The following is a 19,029-nucleotide window of genomic DNA, read 5'->3' on the forward strand; positions in this document are numbered from 1 at the left end:
TGTATTGTATGTGATTAAGTTAGCCGTTTATATGTGCTATGTATGCTATGCTTGATGTGGGCCGGAAGGCATTATGTTATGGGCCAGAAGGCATTACGTTATGGGCCGGAAGACATTTATGTTATGGGCCGGAAGGCATTGTGATGTGGACCGGAAGGTCGAAGCGGGTAAGATCGGAAGGTTTACCGGGTTGGGACGGAAGTCCCCTGAGACACATGGACCGGAAGGTCATGACCTGGAAAGGCGTATGTGTGTAAGTAGTATTTTGGGGAACTCACTAAGCATTTATGCTTACAGTTGTTGTGTGGTGTGTTTCAGGTAATAGCGAGGACCGTGGGAAGGCGCCGACGTGATCTGTACACACTGATGGGGGATTTATGATCTTGGGATTTATATGATTTGTATTATGATATGATACATTGGATCTTTATGACTTGTTTTGGATGAAAACATGTTTTCAAGAAATCAAAAATTTACGTCGTTACAATTTTAATGAGTAATAACATATGTAACATCTAAACGAGAACAAAAAATGAAAATGGGGTCTAAATAATATATATATATATATATATATATATATATATATATATATATATATATATATATATATATATATATATATATATATATAAGAAATTTAAATTAAAGGCTGAATTGTCATAAAGAAAAACTAAAAAATTAATTTAAATTAATAAAAAAAATGACAAATATAAATTTATAAAAGTTCAGGGGCTAAATGTAGGATTTTTGGAAATTGATTTAGTAAAGAGAATTGATAAGCAGGAGAAATTGTTAAATATGGATCATAAATTAAGAGTAGAAATTGTAACTTGGAATATTTAACATATATGCATCCTTCTGAAATTATTAAGCATGGATCATAAATTAAGGGTAAAAATTGTAACTTGGAATATTTAACATATATGCATCCTTCTGCCAAACGCAATAAAGTGAGAATAACTGAATAAGCCAACCAACGTTAAAAAAAAAGAATAAACCTGATGTTGGAAGGATTCGAAACCGGGTGCTTATTGTATTTAAACACACGCCGCTTTAACCAGCTAAACTGACACATATTTGTGTTAAAATCCTGAAAACATTAAATATATTAATATCTTAATCATATAATTTTGCAAAACTCGGGCCCTATTTTTTTTTTCTGGGACCTGTACGGCTGCACACGTTACCCCTCCTTAGAATCGGGCCTGTTTACACCCATCTTTTGACCTAACTAGTGTTTAAGTCATGCATAGGAAATGCATGACTGAAAAGATATCATTTTTATGGTCCTTTAAGCTAGATATGGTATTCTGGAAAGTCCCAACACACATATTAAAGGATTAAGGACTTAATGCTCATAGAACAGTTCTCACGAAGTGAGAAATATAGTCTCACGACGTGAGCATGGCGACAACCCCGATCTGAAATCCTAAGGTTAGTGAACTGAGTTGACTCATTGCGTCGACCCAAGTCGAGTTGAATCTCACGACGTGAGCCAAGGAAGGTCACGACGTGAGGACAAAATGATAAGAAAAAGCTGACCATTGACCCGAGGCATTGACTTTTGACCTAAGTTGACTTTTGTCGATTATTGAGAGGTAGGGTAAGTCTAAGGGTTTCATTGCATGATTTCTTAGGTGTGGAGTAGTCTGGTGCATCTGATAGCGTGAGTAGAAGTATTTGACTTTCGATTGTGAGATGAGTTACCTTCCAGTAGAAGTGGGTCGAAGACACCAATGTCAGTCCACTAGTAGCTGATTATAGTAAAGATGATTGTCTTTATGATAATTGTCCGGTATGCCACTATTTGTTATGATTTATGTGCTAGTATGCTACGATATTATGTGATAGTGGTAGGAGGGGTGGGTTAGACCCCGTAACCGGTTGATATAAACCGGAGGGTAGGTCGGACACCCAGATATGTCTGACAATATGGTTATGATAGGTTACTATGTGGTAGTGGTAGGGGTGAAATACACCCTGTAACCGGTTGAGATAATCTGGAGGGTAGGTCGGGCATCCACATATGCCTGGCAGGGTAGGTCGGGCACCCAAATATGCCTGACACGGGTATGTCGGATACCCTCGATATGCCTGATATGGGTAGGTTGAGCACCCAGGTATGCTCAGCAGGGTAGGTCGGGCACCTAGATATGACTGACAGTATGTTTATTATATGGTATATGGTATGATGGGGGAACTCACTAAGCTTTGTGCTTACGGTTTTCCATTTTGGTTTAAGGTACTTCCTCTTCGAAGGGAAAGGCGTTGGCATGATCGCATCGCATCACACTATATTTTCCGCACATGAGATCTTTGGGAGTTATACTCTGATGTTGTTTTATCATGACACCTTTTGACTATTGATACATTGGTTTTGATATGAGTTGAAGCTATGGATGTTTTCAGACAAATGGTTTTATAATTATTGAACTTAAAATGAAATTTTTGGTCTTAAATTTTGGGATGTTACAAATTAATTGTTTGCTTATTACTATGTTTGACATGATTAATTCAGGGTTTAGATGGGAACAATTGCACATACCCTTTGGCATATGCAGTTGTTGAAGCAAAGAACTTTAACTCTTGGACCTAGTTTTTAACTAACTTAGGAGATGATCTTGGTTTGTATGAAAACTCTAACTTCACCTTCATATCAGACAGACAAAAGGTAAATCCAGTTCTCCATTCACTTTCACTTGCATATTTTACAATTCAATAAGCAACTTCACTTTTATGATGATTTAGAGGTTATTGCCTGCACTTGAAAAACTTTTCCCAGCAGCAGAGCATAGATATTGCCTAAGGTATCTTCATGAGAACATGAAACATAAATGGAGGGGCAAGGAATTCAAGGATTGTCTTTGACATTTTGTAACATGTACCACCATACCACAACTCAACAGTGTCATGGAAGAACTAAAGAAACTTAACAGTGAAGCATATCACTGGCTTAATTCTATTCCACCTAAGCACTGGTCCATATCCCACTTCTTAGGTATATAATATTATGTTGATAAGTGTATAGTTTTTAAATATAATCTAATATAATTGTGTTTTATCACAGAGGGCACATTGTGATGCTTTTTGAATAATATGCGTGAGAGTTTGAATAGCAAGATAGTGAAGGGTGGTGATAAGCCAATTATCAGTTGCTTGGAGTTTATTAGGGAGTATATCATGAGGAAAATTGTCATGGTCTAAAAAGAAATTGATAAAGCTAATGGCCCATTAACTCCTACAGCTACCAAGACCCTTAAAAAAAGGCAATATAGTGTAGGGCAGTGTTCTGTGATAATGGGAAGTACCAGGTTACAAGTGAAGGTACTAATCAGTGTGTGGTTAAAATGGAACAACAAACTTGCTCATGTAACAGGTGGGAACTAATAGGCATACCATGCAAACATAGTATAGCAGCTATATGGGATATCAGGCTCAACAATGAAAATGTTGGAATACCTAAGACATGGGTTCATCCAACATATTGGCTCAAGACTTGGAAAGAAATGTATGTCTTTAAAGTTGAACCTATTAATGGGAGATTTTTGTGGGAAAAAAGCACATGTCCTTACAAGCTGATACCACCAAAGTATCGTGTCCCTATTGGTAGACCAAAAAAAGAGAAGAAGATCTGCAACCGAACATGATGGAGTGTCCATAAAATGGAAATTTGTAACATGCACAAAATGTGGAAATGTAGCTAGAAGTGTTACATGATAGAATGTGATTATACCACATTAGAACATGAAGGAAGGTGTAGTCTGTTCTGGAATTCGACTCTAAAATACCTGAGTCTAAGCGTTGCATCATACGACGAGATGTCATTAGAACATGTCCCATTGATCTATTACAGTAATCGAAGTAAAGACTGTTTTCCAAAGGAGCAGGAGTCTCCAATAAGGATCGAGATTGTGACTTGAAGTTCACGATTGAAAGTCTAACATGAGATAGAGAGCAGGTGCAAGATCGAGCACTACTTGCAGTCAAGAAAACCAGGAGTTAGATACTCATTCAAAGAAACATAGAGTTACGACTATTACCTAGGACGAAGAGATAATTTATGAAATCATAAAATAAGCCCTATTTCGTTGATGATTCCGGGACGTAATCATCCTAAGGGGGAGATAATTGTAACGCCCGCAGATTCGGGCTAGTCAATTTAGATATGATAAGCGTCAAAAATGAATTTTTATATAAGATTAATTAGAATAAATAATCTTGACCATGTCATAGTATATGTCACAAGGGTTTCGTACATACAAAGAACGTCGAAATCCGAGTTATAACGAAGAAGTTATGACCCGTCAAAGTTTTATGGCAAAACCGGTACGACATTGGGAATCGTAAAAAGTGAATTTATGATAAAATAATTTCTACTCTTAGCAATATAAACGAAAGTCGTAGTATATGTTAAACCGAGAGTGTGCATAAAAAGAATGTCCAAATCTGACATCGTATGAGGAAGTTATGATTTTTTCTAAGATTTAGCATAACAGTACACAGCCCGAAATTTGAATTTTAGATCGGTCGATTTTTAACCAAAAAGGTATAAACGAGAAATGAAGTTATCATTAATAGGAGTTCAACGATAAAAAGATAGTCGAAAACGGAGCTCGTATCCAAAAGATACAGACGAAACTTAGTCCATACTCTTCGAGCGCGGGAAATTCGATACAGTTTTATAAATCTGAGATAGAGTGAGAATTAGCCAACATGATCTAAATGAAAGTTATAGTACATGTAAATACCAACACGTGGATATAAATAACGTCGATGATAGAGCTCGTATGCGAACGATATGGACGAAACTTAGTCCTCACTCTTCTAGCGCGATAAATTCGATACAGTTTTGCAAATCGGAGATAGAATGAGAATTAGTTGACGATGTCTAAACGAAAGTTGTAGTACTCATAAATACCAATGCGTGGATATAAAGAACGTAGAAAACGGAGCTTGTACGTGGAAGATGCGGACGAAACTTAGGGACTACTCTACGACACAACCCCTATAAATAAGAGATGAACTCTTCATATTTTCTTCACACCATAAACCTTTCTTTCTCTCTCTAACTTCTCTCTAGACTCCCTAAACCCCCCCTAAAGCCTAGGAAACTTCCCTAGCGCTAGAAGAAAGCCCCGGAGCGCACAAAGGCTCCGAGAAAAGAGCTTTTCGGCTCAGAAGCTCTGCTCCAGCGGAGCCCAGTTTTTAATAAAACCCGCTGTTTCGTCGAAGGAAAATAGAATCGTTAAAAGCGAAGCGCTGCCCGAGTTTGGAATCGTCACTTTAACAAGTGAGTGCATAGTTACTTTTAGCTTACACATAGATATGAAGTATTTTATATAAATTACGTTCTATATGTGCATATTATCCGTATATTTGTTATCTATGCTGGATGAACGATTTTATACATGTTTTAAATGATTTAAACTGTATATGTATTTTATAACTATGAATATGTTGTGTAAAACATTAGATGAACGAGGAGGGATGAAAGGGGATATAAGTAAACATTGGCGACTATGAGACTTAGTGCTTAAGCCCCGACGACTATGCGACGTAGTGCCTGTTGTATAAACCCTGGCGAATATGAGACTTAGTGCCTAAGCCCTGGCAAGTATGCGACGTAGTGCCTGTTGTATAAACCCTGGCGACTATTAGACTTAGTGCCTAAACCCTGAGGACTATGCGATGTAGTGCCTGTTATATAAACCATGGCAACTATGAGACTTAGTGCCTAAACCCTGGCGACTATGCGACTTAGTGCCTGTTGAGTAAACCCTGGCTACGATGGATTTCGTGCCGATTCCTTAGGATGATCCTTAGGAATGAATGAACGGGGAATAGCTAATTCTTAAGGTAGATCCTTAAGAGTAAAGAAGATAATGGGGATGGGTAATTGGGTTGATTGTTTGATGTTTAAACATAATAATTATATTATTATGGGTTGAAAACCCTATGTACTCACTAGGTTTCCCAACCTGACCCACTCAAGCTTATTTGAATCACAAGTGCCGATACGAAGTTACATTACACTGAGAGATTAAAGAGGTGTAGATCACTAGTGTAAATGAATGTAAGTTCTGTTTATGCTCATGTTTCTGTATTGACAATGACATCCCAAATGTTTTAAAATGAATAAAAATACATTTCTTCGGAAATGCTTTGATAACGTATTTATCATGTTTTACTGGGAACAAATTCCGCAACATTTTTATTAAAAGAAGGACTCTGATTTTTATAAAGCATAAACAAAATAGGTCTTTTCTGGCCGTGAAAATGGAGATGTCACATTTTCTTAGTCCAAAAACTTGTTCTTGGATGGCCCATCAATAGCCCAATCACCAAAGCCCAAAAGTAAGGCCCAACTCAAGGCCCAAGAGAAATCAGGGTTTCCACATAAAATGACGATTAGGGTTAAGTGTTCTCACTTAACCCATTAAGGACTTAATATATTAAGTCCATCACTCCACTAGGCCATTCATGTGATGTAGTTAGACAACAATCAAAATTCAAGTCTAACAATCCAAACGCGTGCTAATTAAGTCCAAGATTAAGCTTTTAGATTAATTAGGGTTTCATTAGGTCAATTAGGGTTTCATTTGGCCGGGCACCACCTACTACCACCTCGGGTAGTGGTGGTCAACGGCAGCTCGCGACGGCGGCCACCACCTTCGGTGGTGGTTATAATTCTAGTCCAAATCACGTCCAAGCATCCCAAAAGCTGTCCAATCAAATGAATTTTCAAGGTCGTGAAAATCGCTCGGCAGTAGCTCGATGGTCGACTGATGTTAAACGATTAGTCGGGAATTAATCGGGGACCCTAAACCATTAATAAAACTATTTAAAAAACTAATATATCTTAAAAAATAAACATTTGAAAATTTTAAATTTTAAAAATTTGAAATTTTGAAAATTTAAAAATTTGGTGTAATATTTGAAAATTAAAAAAAATGAATTTTTTAAAGATTTCCCGCCGATGACCACCAAGGATCGCCAAGCCTGAGTTTGACCGGTTTTGACAAATTTCCACCAAATACCCTAATCATAATCGGTTCAAGATCGTCAAACGATTAATCAGTTGTTAAAGCCGATTTTTGCAACAATTTTTCAAACACATCCCTTCTTCTTTTAACTAATACACATTTTTTTTCCAACACAAGGTAGGTCCTTAAATTCTATAAGATGTCTTATATAATTTCGAGTAAATATTGAAAATTAAGCAAGGACAAAAATGAAATAGAGTTTGTGTCAACCATATGGAATATATATATATATATATATATATATATATATATATATATATATATATATATATATATATATATATATATATATATTAGGTGTAAGACCCGTGAATTACACGGGTTAATTTAAAAAAAAATTAAACATTAAAATATAAACAGTAAATATTTTTTAATATAAAATTTTAAAATAAGAAAAAGAGAAACGTATTCATTCAAATTTAATATCATATATATTATAATTAATACTTTACATATATAAGTATATGACTTAATTTTAAAAACTGAAACAAATTAGGAATTGACAAGTGGATAATATTTATTTCAAAAATACCATAAAATGACAAGTGTCAAAATTCATATGAGATTGACAAGTGAGAAAAAAAACATTCATTTATTAGAGAGGATATATATATATATATATATATATATATATATATATATATATATATATATATATATATATTATTGCAAATGGAAATGAAGAGGATATTCCAATAACGACAAAAATGCTACTAATTATAACAAATGGTAAGACAGGTTGGGAAATGTTCTTGATATATATAGATAGACTGTAAGGAGCTTATTTGGTTAAAAAAACTTCATATCAAAGCTGAGCCTAGAAAAGGAAGACTATATTCTTTATTGTGTAGTTATCTTACAAAGAACCCAATGTTTCATGATATGACTAAGCACATCTATATGCGGTACTACTTATTTAAAGAACTTATTAGTTATGATACATAGTTTTTGAAGAAAATATATGGTATGAAGAATCCAACATATATATGTTTACCAAAGATGGTGAACAACAATGAAGTTGAAATTGTGTGCTCAACTTAGGTTGACCTTTTAGACGAGGGATGAGAATGTGACATACCAAAGAGGTGAGGAGAATACATTTTTTTGGGTTTATGAGAGATACATGCCTTGAAAGACAATTGATTTGTTTATTAGCCTTTAGGTAAGAGATTGTTGAGTTGTAGAGAGTGATTTCTTCTCGTGCCCGGGAGGGGGGGGGGGGGGGGGGGAGTTGTGAATAATATAAAATGTTAAACCAATGATGATACTATGCTAGTGTCTCGTATTGTCATAAACAATTTCAATTATGTGTACTTATCTTTATATATAAAACCCCAATCAATGTAATTATAATCTTCACCCAAATCATATCAATAATAAATCTTCCTAGTTCGACCGTAGAGGTAACACGATTGTTGTAATCATGTGAACCATGTACATCTTGTGTCTTCTTTATTTTTCTTCACATATTGGATAATAAGTGTTTTGTCCTAGAACACTACGGGAGTGGTATTCACATGTCGATGTAACGATGCACATGTTATAGTGGCTGTTGTTGTGTAGGATACAATGGGGAGTCGGGGGTACACATGGATGAGAGGGTTCCTAGAAGATCATCAAATATGAGTTTATCTTGACGCACCACATTGAGTTGGCAGGATTTGTGGTGCGTGTGGTGTTGTAATCAGTGGGGGAGGTGGTGGATGAAAGCAATCCACGAGTTTATATAAATCATAGCTCGTGAGGGTTGTTTGTTTTTTAGATTTCCATGAATGCATTTTCTCGGACAAGCTTAGTGGCGTGGTCTAAGTTAATCACTGTGAAGGGTTTACATGGTTGTCGTTGTTGGAGACAATATAATAAGTGTTGTTGGAGATGATCGATGAGAATGTTTTAAAGTTTGATTACAAGAGTGTAATTTTACATTAACCATAGAATTACTATATATTCGAGAAAATCCAAGGAAATATAAAAAAAAGACACTTATAATTAATGAAATTAGAGATATTATAAGAAACTTAATAAAAATGATTTAATTAATAATTACATGATCATTTAGATGCAAAAGAAAAAAAGTTACATAGGATTTTAGATTTCTGTCCTTAACAATATTGATATCAATATGGAAATATTTTAAACAAGATTAAAATAAAAACATTAGATATCATATAATCAAAAGGGTGCTGATTATTCTACAACATTTTTTCATCATTCCATGGCATTTTATTGTCAATTGACATCCCAAAAGGACAAACTGCCTTTAAGAAATTAAGTAACATGAGAATTCGATTATATACAAAAGGACGAACTACCTTTGAGAACTTTCTTTACGAGCTTGATTGAGTAGACATCTTCCATATTTATACCGTATTGCTGTGGGCTAAGACCCCAATGACTACAAACTTCTTCTTGAACATATGATTATTCTTGAAGATACGATCATTCCTTTCTTAGGTAAACCACGACTTCCATGCCAAACCAAGTGTGAATGGGCATATGAACACCAAGTGTGAATGAAAATCAATTTGAGACATGCAAACTCACAAACCAAAGCCTTGTGATGATCACATATCTTGCATGTATATCGTGTTTTCATTCTCTATATTAATGCCATCATTTGATAAATCTATCCGTCCCAAAATGTTTTTGATGTCCCTAGTACATGATTTGTAATCAAAACCTTAAATTAAAACCCAATTAATGATAGATTGAATTCATTTTGTGTGAATATATATGGTTTGAGATAAAAGAGAGCATGAATTTGTTGTTATACAAATTGATGGAGGTTGTTGCTAGGAATTTATTATGGTTGATGAGAAACCATAACGAGAGTCATTGTATGTATTGTTGGTAATTTATTCGATAACAACCAAAAGGACATGATTTTTTATACTTCCCGACAAATTTACAAATAATGTGTTTTGATGCATAAATTTTCAAGGGTGGTTATGTTGTTTGAGCTTTGTAATATCCTTACAATTATTTTATTGTGGATTAAGTACAAATAAAAAAATACCATTCTAATGAAGGCATAATACCGTCCTTACTTACCTACTTAGGTTGCACGGTTTCGTGCTTTTTTTCTACTAGTGGCAAACCGACGTCACCTAGATTTTTAATGTTTTGCCTATGAGTTTTTGAGGATTAAGGTGTAGTGTTCTTGGGAAAAAAAAGGTAGAAAAAAGAGGGAAAAACTGAGAGTTTAAACAGTAGAAAAGGAGAGACACATCAGTGAACTTCGATCGCCGGCAAATAAATCAATGCGCGATATTTACAGCCGGTTACATTTGCCACATCGGATTACCGATGACAAAACTTGTAGGACACCGCTTAACCTTAGCCGAGGTGACGTTTATTAAGGATATATGATAAGAGATATGATCTTTCTAAGAATGCAGCACAAATTCATAATTTATAAATATAGAACTCAAAGCCAAATCGTATACAACCTAAATGTGTAAGCGACCTAAATGTGTATACAACCTAACTGTGTATGATTCATACACTATTGGTACTTTGTTTAAAGTCAAATCATACTTTATTAATTTTTTAAAATTAATCTGTATAATGTGAACAATGTATATTATGTTTATAAGAAAAAGATAAGCTAAAATGTAATATATTCAAAACTACTTATTTACTTATAGATGAATCATTATATAAAAACTTTTAATTTGACTTTTAGAATTTTAATATTAATAAGTATATTTAATTAAATAATCTTTTTATTAAAAAAAAAAGAGGAAGAGGGTAAATTTATTTTTGAGAATGTAAAAATAGACGATCTAAAATAAAGAAATGAAAGATTAAATAAAGATCGGACGGTGAGGATTGGGGGTTTGTAAGATGGTGGTAACGTTTGCTTGTTCAAAGTTTACGGCTTTATAAATCTTGACTGGTTTAAGTAGTCTGCTTACTGTTAATTCTCAAATCGAAAATCAAACCCTTGTAGATTTTAAACCATTTGAATTTTCTGTATCTCTCTCTTTCTCTCTCGTAATCATCTACGTCTACATATAAAACACTCAAAATATATATTTAATGTTCACCAATCTACGTTTGGTGATGACTATGAAATTGTCGTAACAACCTATCAGTGGACTTTTGAGTTTTGAAACGATCTTCCACCGGAAAAAGACTAAATCCTAGCTAGCCCTTGATGGGACATTGCTGTAGCAAAGACGCCGTCGCAGACTCGGCTGTCAAAGACGACGACAATAACGCCGGATCCACCGTCCCCAACAGACCGCGTACCCCAAAACCGCGTACACCGTCACCTGCCGTAGGCAACGGAACCAACGGGAGGTCTAGCACCAACACTCCGAGTCATTCTTTCACCGGAAGTCCATGGCACAGTACGTACCCCGCGGGGGTACCCCCGACGCCATCACCGGCGAGGACGCCGAGGCGGATGTTCAAGTGGCCTTTCCCACCTCCGTCTCCGGCGAAGCCGATCATGTCGGCGATTATGAAACGGCAGGGTAACGGAAAGGGAAAAGGGAACACGGCGGCGACGGGGACGATACCGGAAGATGAAGGCGGAGAGGGAGAACGAGCGTTGGATAAGAGTTTCGGGTACCAGAGGAATTTCGGGTCAAAGTATGAGTTGGGGAAGGAGATCGGAAGAGGGCATTTCGGGCATACTTGTTGGGCAAAGGGCAAAAAGGGAGCTCTCAAGAATCAACCCGTTGCTGTAAAAATCATTTCAAAAGCTAAGGTGCCCTTGATTCACATTCTTTAGTTCTTCATTCAATTTTGTGTCTTGCACTTTGATGGTGATCAATTTGATTCAAAATCGAACTTAGGGTTACAACTTATATTTCTTTTCTTTTACCAGATGACAACAGCCATATCAATTGAAGATGTACGTAGGGAGGTGAAGTTATTAAAGGGCTTATCTGGACATCAACACATGGTCCAGTTCCATGATGCATTTGAAGATGATCAGAACGTATACATAGTTATGGAGTACGTATATATCATCTTCCTTTGTTTTAACCATATCATTCTTCCATAGCTAATATATATTTTACAACAGGCTGTGTGAAGGGGGAGAACTCCTTGACCGGATTTTATCCAGGTGATAATCAAAACACCATAGTTTTTGTATTTATTTCTTATTCTGTAACATATTTATTAACATTTTCATGTCACAGAGGTGGAAGATATACAGAAAATGATGCTAAATCCATAGTTGTACAAATCCTAAGTGTAGCATCCTTTTGTCATCTTCAAGGTGTAGTGCATCGTGACTTAAAGCCAGAGGTATATATAATATATATTTTGTTAAATCGATTGATATTAGAAATTGAGAAACCCATTTCTTCTAATTAATGATTTTTTGGGCAGAACTTTCTATTTAGCACAAGAGAGGAAGATTCGGCATTAAAGGTTATAGACTTTGGTTTGTCTGATTATGCAAGACCAGGCAAGTTTCTTATTTCACATGCATGGAAAACAATGTTTTTTTTTTTTTTTTTTTTTTTTTTTTTTTTTCTTTTCATAAATTATTAAAAAAGAAAAAAGATTAAATGTTGTGAATGAATGTACAGAGCTACGGCTGAATGATATTGTTGGAAGCGCGTATTATGTAGCACCAGAAGTGCTCCATAGATCATACAATGTAGAAGCTGATATTTGGAGTATTGGTGTGATAACATATATTTTATTATGTGGAAGCCGACCCTTTTTTGCTAGAACTGAATCCGGAATCTTCCGATCTGTTTTAAGAGCCGATCCTAATCTTAATGACTCACCTTGGCCTTCTGTAACCCTAGAAGCCAAAGATTTTGTCAAAAGACTTCTCAATAAAGATCATAGAAAAAGAATGACAGCCTCACAAGCCTTAAGTAAGATCTTCATTATTTTAATTATTTCCTCAGTTTTTATACTAACTTTTTATAATTTGGTGGTAATTGATTGATTGTTTTTACTTTTTACAGCTCACCCATGGCTAAGAGATGAAAATCGTGCAATTCCTCTAGACATTTTGATTTATAAATTAGTGAAAACATATCTTCGGGCCTCGCCTTTAAAGCGCGCAGCACTTAAGGTATCTATTAATTATAGAATATTTCTAATTTTTGTTTTTTTATAGCAATTTTTAGAAGTTAAAGGGTTGCTAAATTTGTGGTTATTATATTGATTATTGCAAGGCTCTCTCGAAAGCTTTGACTGAAGATGAGATTGTTTACTTAAGGGCTCAGTTTGAGTTATTGGATCCGAAAGATGGGTGTGTTTCTCTCGACAATTTTAGAATGGTTAGTTTGTTCTTGATGGAGGCCTTTTATTTTTTTAAGACTAAATTACATGTTTGGTATCTGAGTATAGCTTATTTTTGCAATTTTGGTCCTTATTTGAGCACAAAAACCTCAAATAAGGACCAAAACTGAAAAAAAATCAGTTATACTTGACCGAAAATGTAATTTACTCTTTTTTCATTGTGAAACTTTCATAACTAACATAATTGAAATGTGAAGGCTCTGGTGAAACATTCGACTGCTGCCATGAAAGAATCGCGGGTACTTGATATCTTGGATGCGGTAATAAAGATTTCTTGATTTTTATTCGTTTTATAATGTCATTTAATGATTAATAAAAATGGTTTATTTATTTGATTGAAGATGAAGCCACTTTCTTATACCCGAATGGGATTTGAAGAGTTTTGTGCTGCTGCAATTAGTCCACATCAACTTGAAGCTCTTGAGAATTGGGAGATGATTGCAAGTACAGCTTTCGACTATTTTGAACTAGAAGGAAACCGTGTCATTTCAGTAGATGCATTAGCACAGGTGATTTATTTTTTATTTTTTATTTTTTATTTTTTATCTCGACCTAATTTTATGATTTTCATTTTTTTTTAACAAATGTGATGACATGGCGATATGTAGGAAATGAATGTGGGCCCATCAGCACACGCGATACTGAAAGATTGGATAAGAAATACGGATGGGAAACTTAACTTTCTTGGATATACCAAGCTTTTGCATGGTTTGACTATTCGTAGTTCAAACACAAGGCATCATTAATAATAAGAAAGATGGATTTATTAAATAGGTGATTCTTGTTTGTTTATTCTTAATTTGTTTCTTCTGATTGATATGCATAAACAACAAAAAGGGCTGCAATGGTTACATGTATCACACCCTTACATGATGAGGGAAAGAACGATAAAAGATAGGGCAGATAGATATATATGCCCATGAGATGACTGATGGCATGTTGGTAATTTTTGTGTTTTTTTCAAATTTGATTTGTTGTGAAGTGGTGTTTAAAGAAATTGTAAAGGTCAGCTTGTTATTTTATTTTATTTTTTTGTTACAGAGTAAGTACTTATTTTATCATCAAGTCCGCTCAGATTATTGTTTGTAATGTTCATTCAGAAAAAAAAAGTAAGTAAAAGCAGATTTGAATTCATTTCATTATTGCTGAACAATGATAGTATGTTTAAATGAATGTAGTTAAGGTTTGCAGTCTTAGGCCACCTACCTATTGAACGAACAGCAACAACAAAGGCCACCTAAATTTTCAAATTTAATATATTCAACACACATACAACAACCAACTAAATTCAAGCTTTAATGTGAATCTTCATCTAACTTATTTATCCATGTAATTGAAGGTTTACAACTACACATTATTGTGGTAGTTGTTTATGTAAGTAGTTTTCTGGATCCTTAATTCAGTTTAAAAACCTTCAACTACTGATCATGTTCGTTTTAAGTCCTAGTTTAGAAATAATAATGTTGTAATTTCTTGGATCCTTAATTCCATTTCCAAAGAAATCTCTGATTTTGTCATATATCTTGATATTGCTTCCGAATATGGAATGCACTTAAAGAGCGCTTTCAAGAAAGCAACGGACCACATATTTTTCAAATCAAAAGAGACTAAATAAACGTCAGTGAAGGTCAAGATTCACATATGATAGTTATGCTAATGAACACAGTTCTATTGTGAACAGTATTTTCTCTAGCAACAGACAATCCTTTATCCTAAAATACATCTACGGTTTTCCACATCTGGAGCAATGACACTAAAAAAACTCAACCCATAATGAACGAAAATCAAAACGTATAAGAACTTCAGAAAGGACTAGTTTCCTTTTTCACACATTGCAAGAAGAATGAACTTACTCAAGACAAATGCTACAAGATGGATGGATTTCTCCATGGGGTTTGTTGGAAATTTAGAGGGTAAATTTGTAAGTTGGCAGATTTCATCATCCCACATTGGTCTGTGGAAGAAAATACGAGCATTTGGCTAGTAAGGCTGGAGGGAGTGGTGTCGTGCTCCCTCATGAAACCGCAATGACACATAAGCGTCACCTCACCCATTACCACAAAAGTGTGGTGGTGCCACACTTTGGGGTTTTTTTTTGTTAATTAAATAAAAACTATAATTTTAATAAGAACCATTCATTTCATTACTTCAAAATAAAAATAACATTACCTTCCATTGTTAAAATAGAAATCCTACAAACTTCAAAAAAAAAAAAAAAAAAACACTAGAAATTTTAAACCTACAAACTCAAAAAAACATACATTAAACGATTTAAAATAAACTGCATGCCACTTCTTATATTTGTTCCGCAGATGTAGCAGCAACGACAAACATATCGTACATAACATCAAACTCTTCAAAAGAATCGGAGGAAGACATGTTTTGATTTTTTTGAAAGATAATGTAGTAGATAAGTATAAAAAATGAGAAGGGTTGAATGGTTTAAACAGGTGTTAAAGTTTAAAAGTGAAAAAAAATTAAAAAATCAAATTTTGGACCATTTGCAATGGTCAAATGTGAGCAGCCAATCAAAATTGTCCATAGATCTCACCCTCTGAAAGCCACAGTGCACCCGAGGGAGCACCCAAGGGGAGGTGTTCAAGGCTTATGTGGCAGAGGGAGTGCGGTCCAGGCCGCACCACTCCCTCTGGTCTAAGGGTCCTTGAATTTCAAAAGCTTGCATCTAGATTACCAACTTGACTTGTAAATTAACTACTTTAACCTAATAAATGAAAATAATTTTTGCCGCATGTCATGTTGTTTATTCATTTGTCACATGTAATTTTATGGTTTTTTTGAATAAAATTAATTCCATATGTCAGTTTGTGGTGTTTTTGTATTAAATGATTAATTAATGGAATTAACGTATTCATTCTATTAATAACAATATAGTTCCATAAAATGAAGAATATATATATGCTATATTTCAATTACTTTCCTAATATGTCATCAAAATTTGTTGTCAGCTCAAATTCACAACTAATCCTATATCATTTCCAAAATAATACACTATTTCTTATATGATATTTCAATTTACCATATAATTAGGTTTGTCAATTGGGTTGAGTTCGGGTTGACGAGTCATGAGTTGACGGTTTGACGGGTCAGAAAACATAAACTCAACCCAACTCATATAATATACGGGTTGGTGGGTCACGGGTTAGTGTGTTGGAAACCTTAACCCAACTCAACCCATATAACCCGTTTAAGTATATAAGTGTGCGGGTTCACAAAATAGTGGGTCGAACCCGACCCATATAACCCGTTTACTAAATAAGCAACGCATTTTAAAAAATGAGGTTGTTTCAACATAAAGTCATAAAGTGATTAAAGTAATTAACATAAAACAAAGAGGTTTTCAACATAGATTCATAAAGTCATTAACATCCAAATAAAATTGAAAAATGAAAACATTCATACAAAGTGGATGCGTTCTTCATTCGTGACTCGTGAGTATCTAAAAATAACAACATGTGTTTATTCTTTTTCTGATTAGGGAACCGCAAACACAGATTAGCCACATACGAATACGGAAGGAAACCAAATTTCATTAATAATTAAATATATCTATTTTTTCAAATGTGTTATATATATATATATATATATATATATATATATATATATATATATATATATATATATATATATATATATGGGTTGACGGATTGACCCGCGAACCCAAACATGCAACCCAACCCAACCCATGAAATAAATGGGTTGACGGTTTGACAAGTTGGTGAGTCAAAAATCTCAACCAAAACCCGTTAATTTTGTGGGTTGGGTCAGTTTTGGGTTACAGGTTTGATCGATAGCTGTCACCCCACATATAATTAATCATGCACATTATTTCAATTTCACATCTCATACTGCTTACTTTTTCTATATTAGAGGTTAAGGAAAAGTGATTTGAAATATTAAATGGCTTCAAGCCATAGTATCAAAACATTAAATATTAAAATAAGGATTAAAAGTAAAATAATAATATTTTGTTTCCTATTAGTCTAAGTGTTTCTTTTTACAAAGACAGGTGCAAAAGTGATTAGTGACCAAAATGGTCAATAGTTCTTATAAGGGACATAATCTATATTGTTGAAATGTTAGTATTATAATGAAGATTTTGTGAAGTAATTCTATCATACGCTAAACATATCTCTTTTCCAAAACAGAATGTGAATGAATCAAAATGAACTTGTATTGGAGATTATTTATGTTTCATATGAATTTCATCCAATATAATAGGAAAGAGTATAAAACTATCTCTTAAACCCTAATAATCATTTTTTTTTCTAAAATCTATGTTCATAGTTATTTTATCTTCTCTATAAGATTCATATAAAATGTTATTGTGATGTTGTCAAAAAAACGAAACTATGTAGCATTACATGAGTGTATCCAAGCGTATATGCGTGAGACAGTTTTTGTAAATAGCAATGTGCTTTTATTTATAAGGTTCATTAATTTTCAAATGTATATATATATATATATATATATATATATATATATATATATATATATATATATATATATATTAAAATATTTTGTTTGTTGAAGCCAAATTATAAAAAACAATCCATCAGAATTTTAATTTGGTTAGAATGGATAATATTTGAATGTAGTTTAGACCATTAGAATCCATGTTTTTAAAACTAAAATCAGTTAAGATTTATCTGATTAGTGTCAAGATGGGAACGAATAGAATTAAAGAGTTTGTATAATTTCACTTGTGTAATTCTCATTCAAGAATTACTACCTTTGTCTTAATTAAGATTTTTAAAATTAAAAGGTAAGGCTCCTTGCATAAATATGAAATGTAATTTGGGGTTAAATTGTCCTTAAAGATAAAACAAAAACATAAATTACATGTTTCTTTATTATTTTTTTTACGCTTATAGGAATAAATAACAAGAAGGAAATTTTATTTATTTATTGTTTTTAGAGATGTAACAAAAAAAATAAATTAGTTTTTAGACGTTTTTTTTATCAAACCTTTTTTTATTTGAAAATTTTATGGTAATTTCTTAAAAAATATAGATATGAACTCATGATATAACAAAAAATAATTATTTATTTGAAAATTTTATAGTAATTTCTTCAAAAACAACCAACATATTATCATCTATGCTAAAAAAACATTATATTGTATTTTTATACGTTAAAATTATTATGTTTTCTATATTTGGTTAAATTAATATTTCAGTATCGGATAACCTAAATTAATAATGTCATGTAGGTTTTTTTTTTACACAACCAATATTTTCTTGAGCTATCGGTTATGGAACATAAGTTTTAACAAAAAGTTTTTTATTTGAAAAGTTTATGACAATTTCTTAAAAAACAGCTAACATATTATATCATCTATGGTAACATAAAATTATATTGTTTTTCAGCACATTAAAATCATTATATTTTCGAAATTTGGTTAAATAATATTTCATTATCGGATAACCTAAATTAATAATGTCATGTGATTTTCTTTTTACCATTGCGTATGTCATACAACCAACTTTTTCTTGAGTTATCGGAACATAACTGTTAACAAAAATCAGAAAATATAACAACTTTATTAGACACAAAAATTATTTGATTTTCTTTTTAGTATAAATGGGTAATATGTTGCGTTGTTGTTCCGTGCATTGCCAATTTTTTTATAAATACGACATATCTTTTTTAAAATTTATTAATCAAAAAGACGTAGCTTTCATCA

General features: G+C 33.4%; 1 protein-coding gene across 1 annotated transcript; it reads left to right on the forward strand.

Moving 5' to 3' along the window:
• Window positions 1-10,971: 10,971 nt before the first annotated feature.
• LOC145065664 (CDPK-related kinase 6-like) lies at window positions 10,972-14,363 on the forward strand. Its single transcript, XM_079012698.1, has 11 exons — window positions 10,972-11,760; window positions 11,881-12,011; window positions 12,082-12,123; window positions 12,200-12,308; window positions 12,393-12,471; window positions 12,596-12,892; window positions 12,986-13,095; window positions 13,199-13,303; window positions 13,523-13,585; window positions 13,667-13,834; window positions 13,934-14,363. Exons 1-11 carry the CDS (start codon window positions 11,203-11,205, stop codon window positions 14,069-14,071), a joined length of 1,800 nt encoding a protein of 599 aa, XP_078868824.1. The 5' UTR covers window positions 10,972-11,202; the 3' UTR covers window positions 14,072-14,363.
• Window positions 14,364-19,029: the final 4,666 nt, after the last annotated feature.

This window comes from Lactuca serriola, chromosome 8 (genome assembly GCF_051521515.1).
Source record: "Lactuca serriola cultivar US96UC23 chromosome 8, Lser_US96UC23_V15, whole genome shotgun sequence".
Taxonomy (NCBI): domain Eukaryota; kingdom Viridiplantae; phylum Streptophyta; class Magnoliopsida; order Asterales; family Asteraceae; genus Lactuca; species Lactuca serriola.

Bases quoted from the DNA above. Each gene is read 5' to 3' on its own strand.
- LOC145065664 (XM_079012698.1), top strand. From the start codon at position 11,203: ATGGGACATTGCTGTAGCAAAGACGCCGTCGCAGACTCGGCTGTCAAA. The intron at 12,124-12,199 runs GTGATAATCAAA...TTCATGTCACAG, and splicing joins CTTGACCGGATTTTATCCAG to AGGTGGAAGATATACAGAAA. The intron at 12,893-12,985 runs GTAAGATCTTCA...TACTTTTTACAG, and splicing joins GACAGCCTCACAAGCCTTAA to CTCACCCATGGCTAAGAGAT.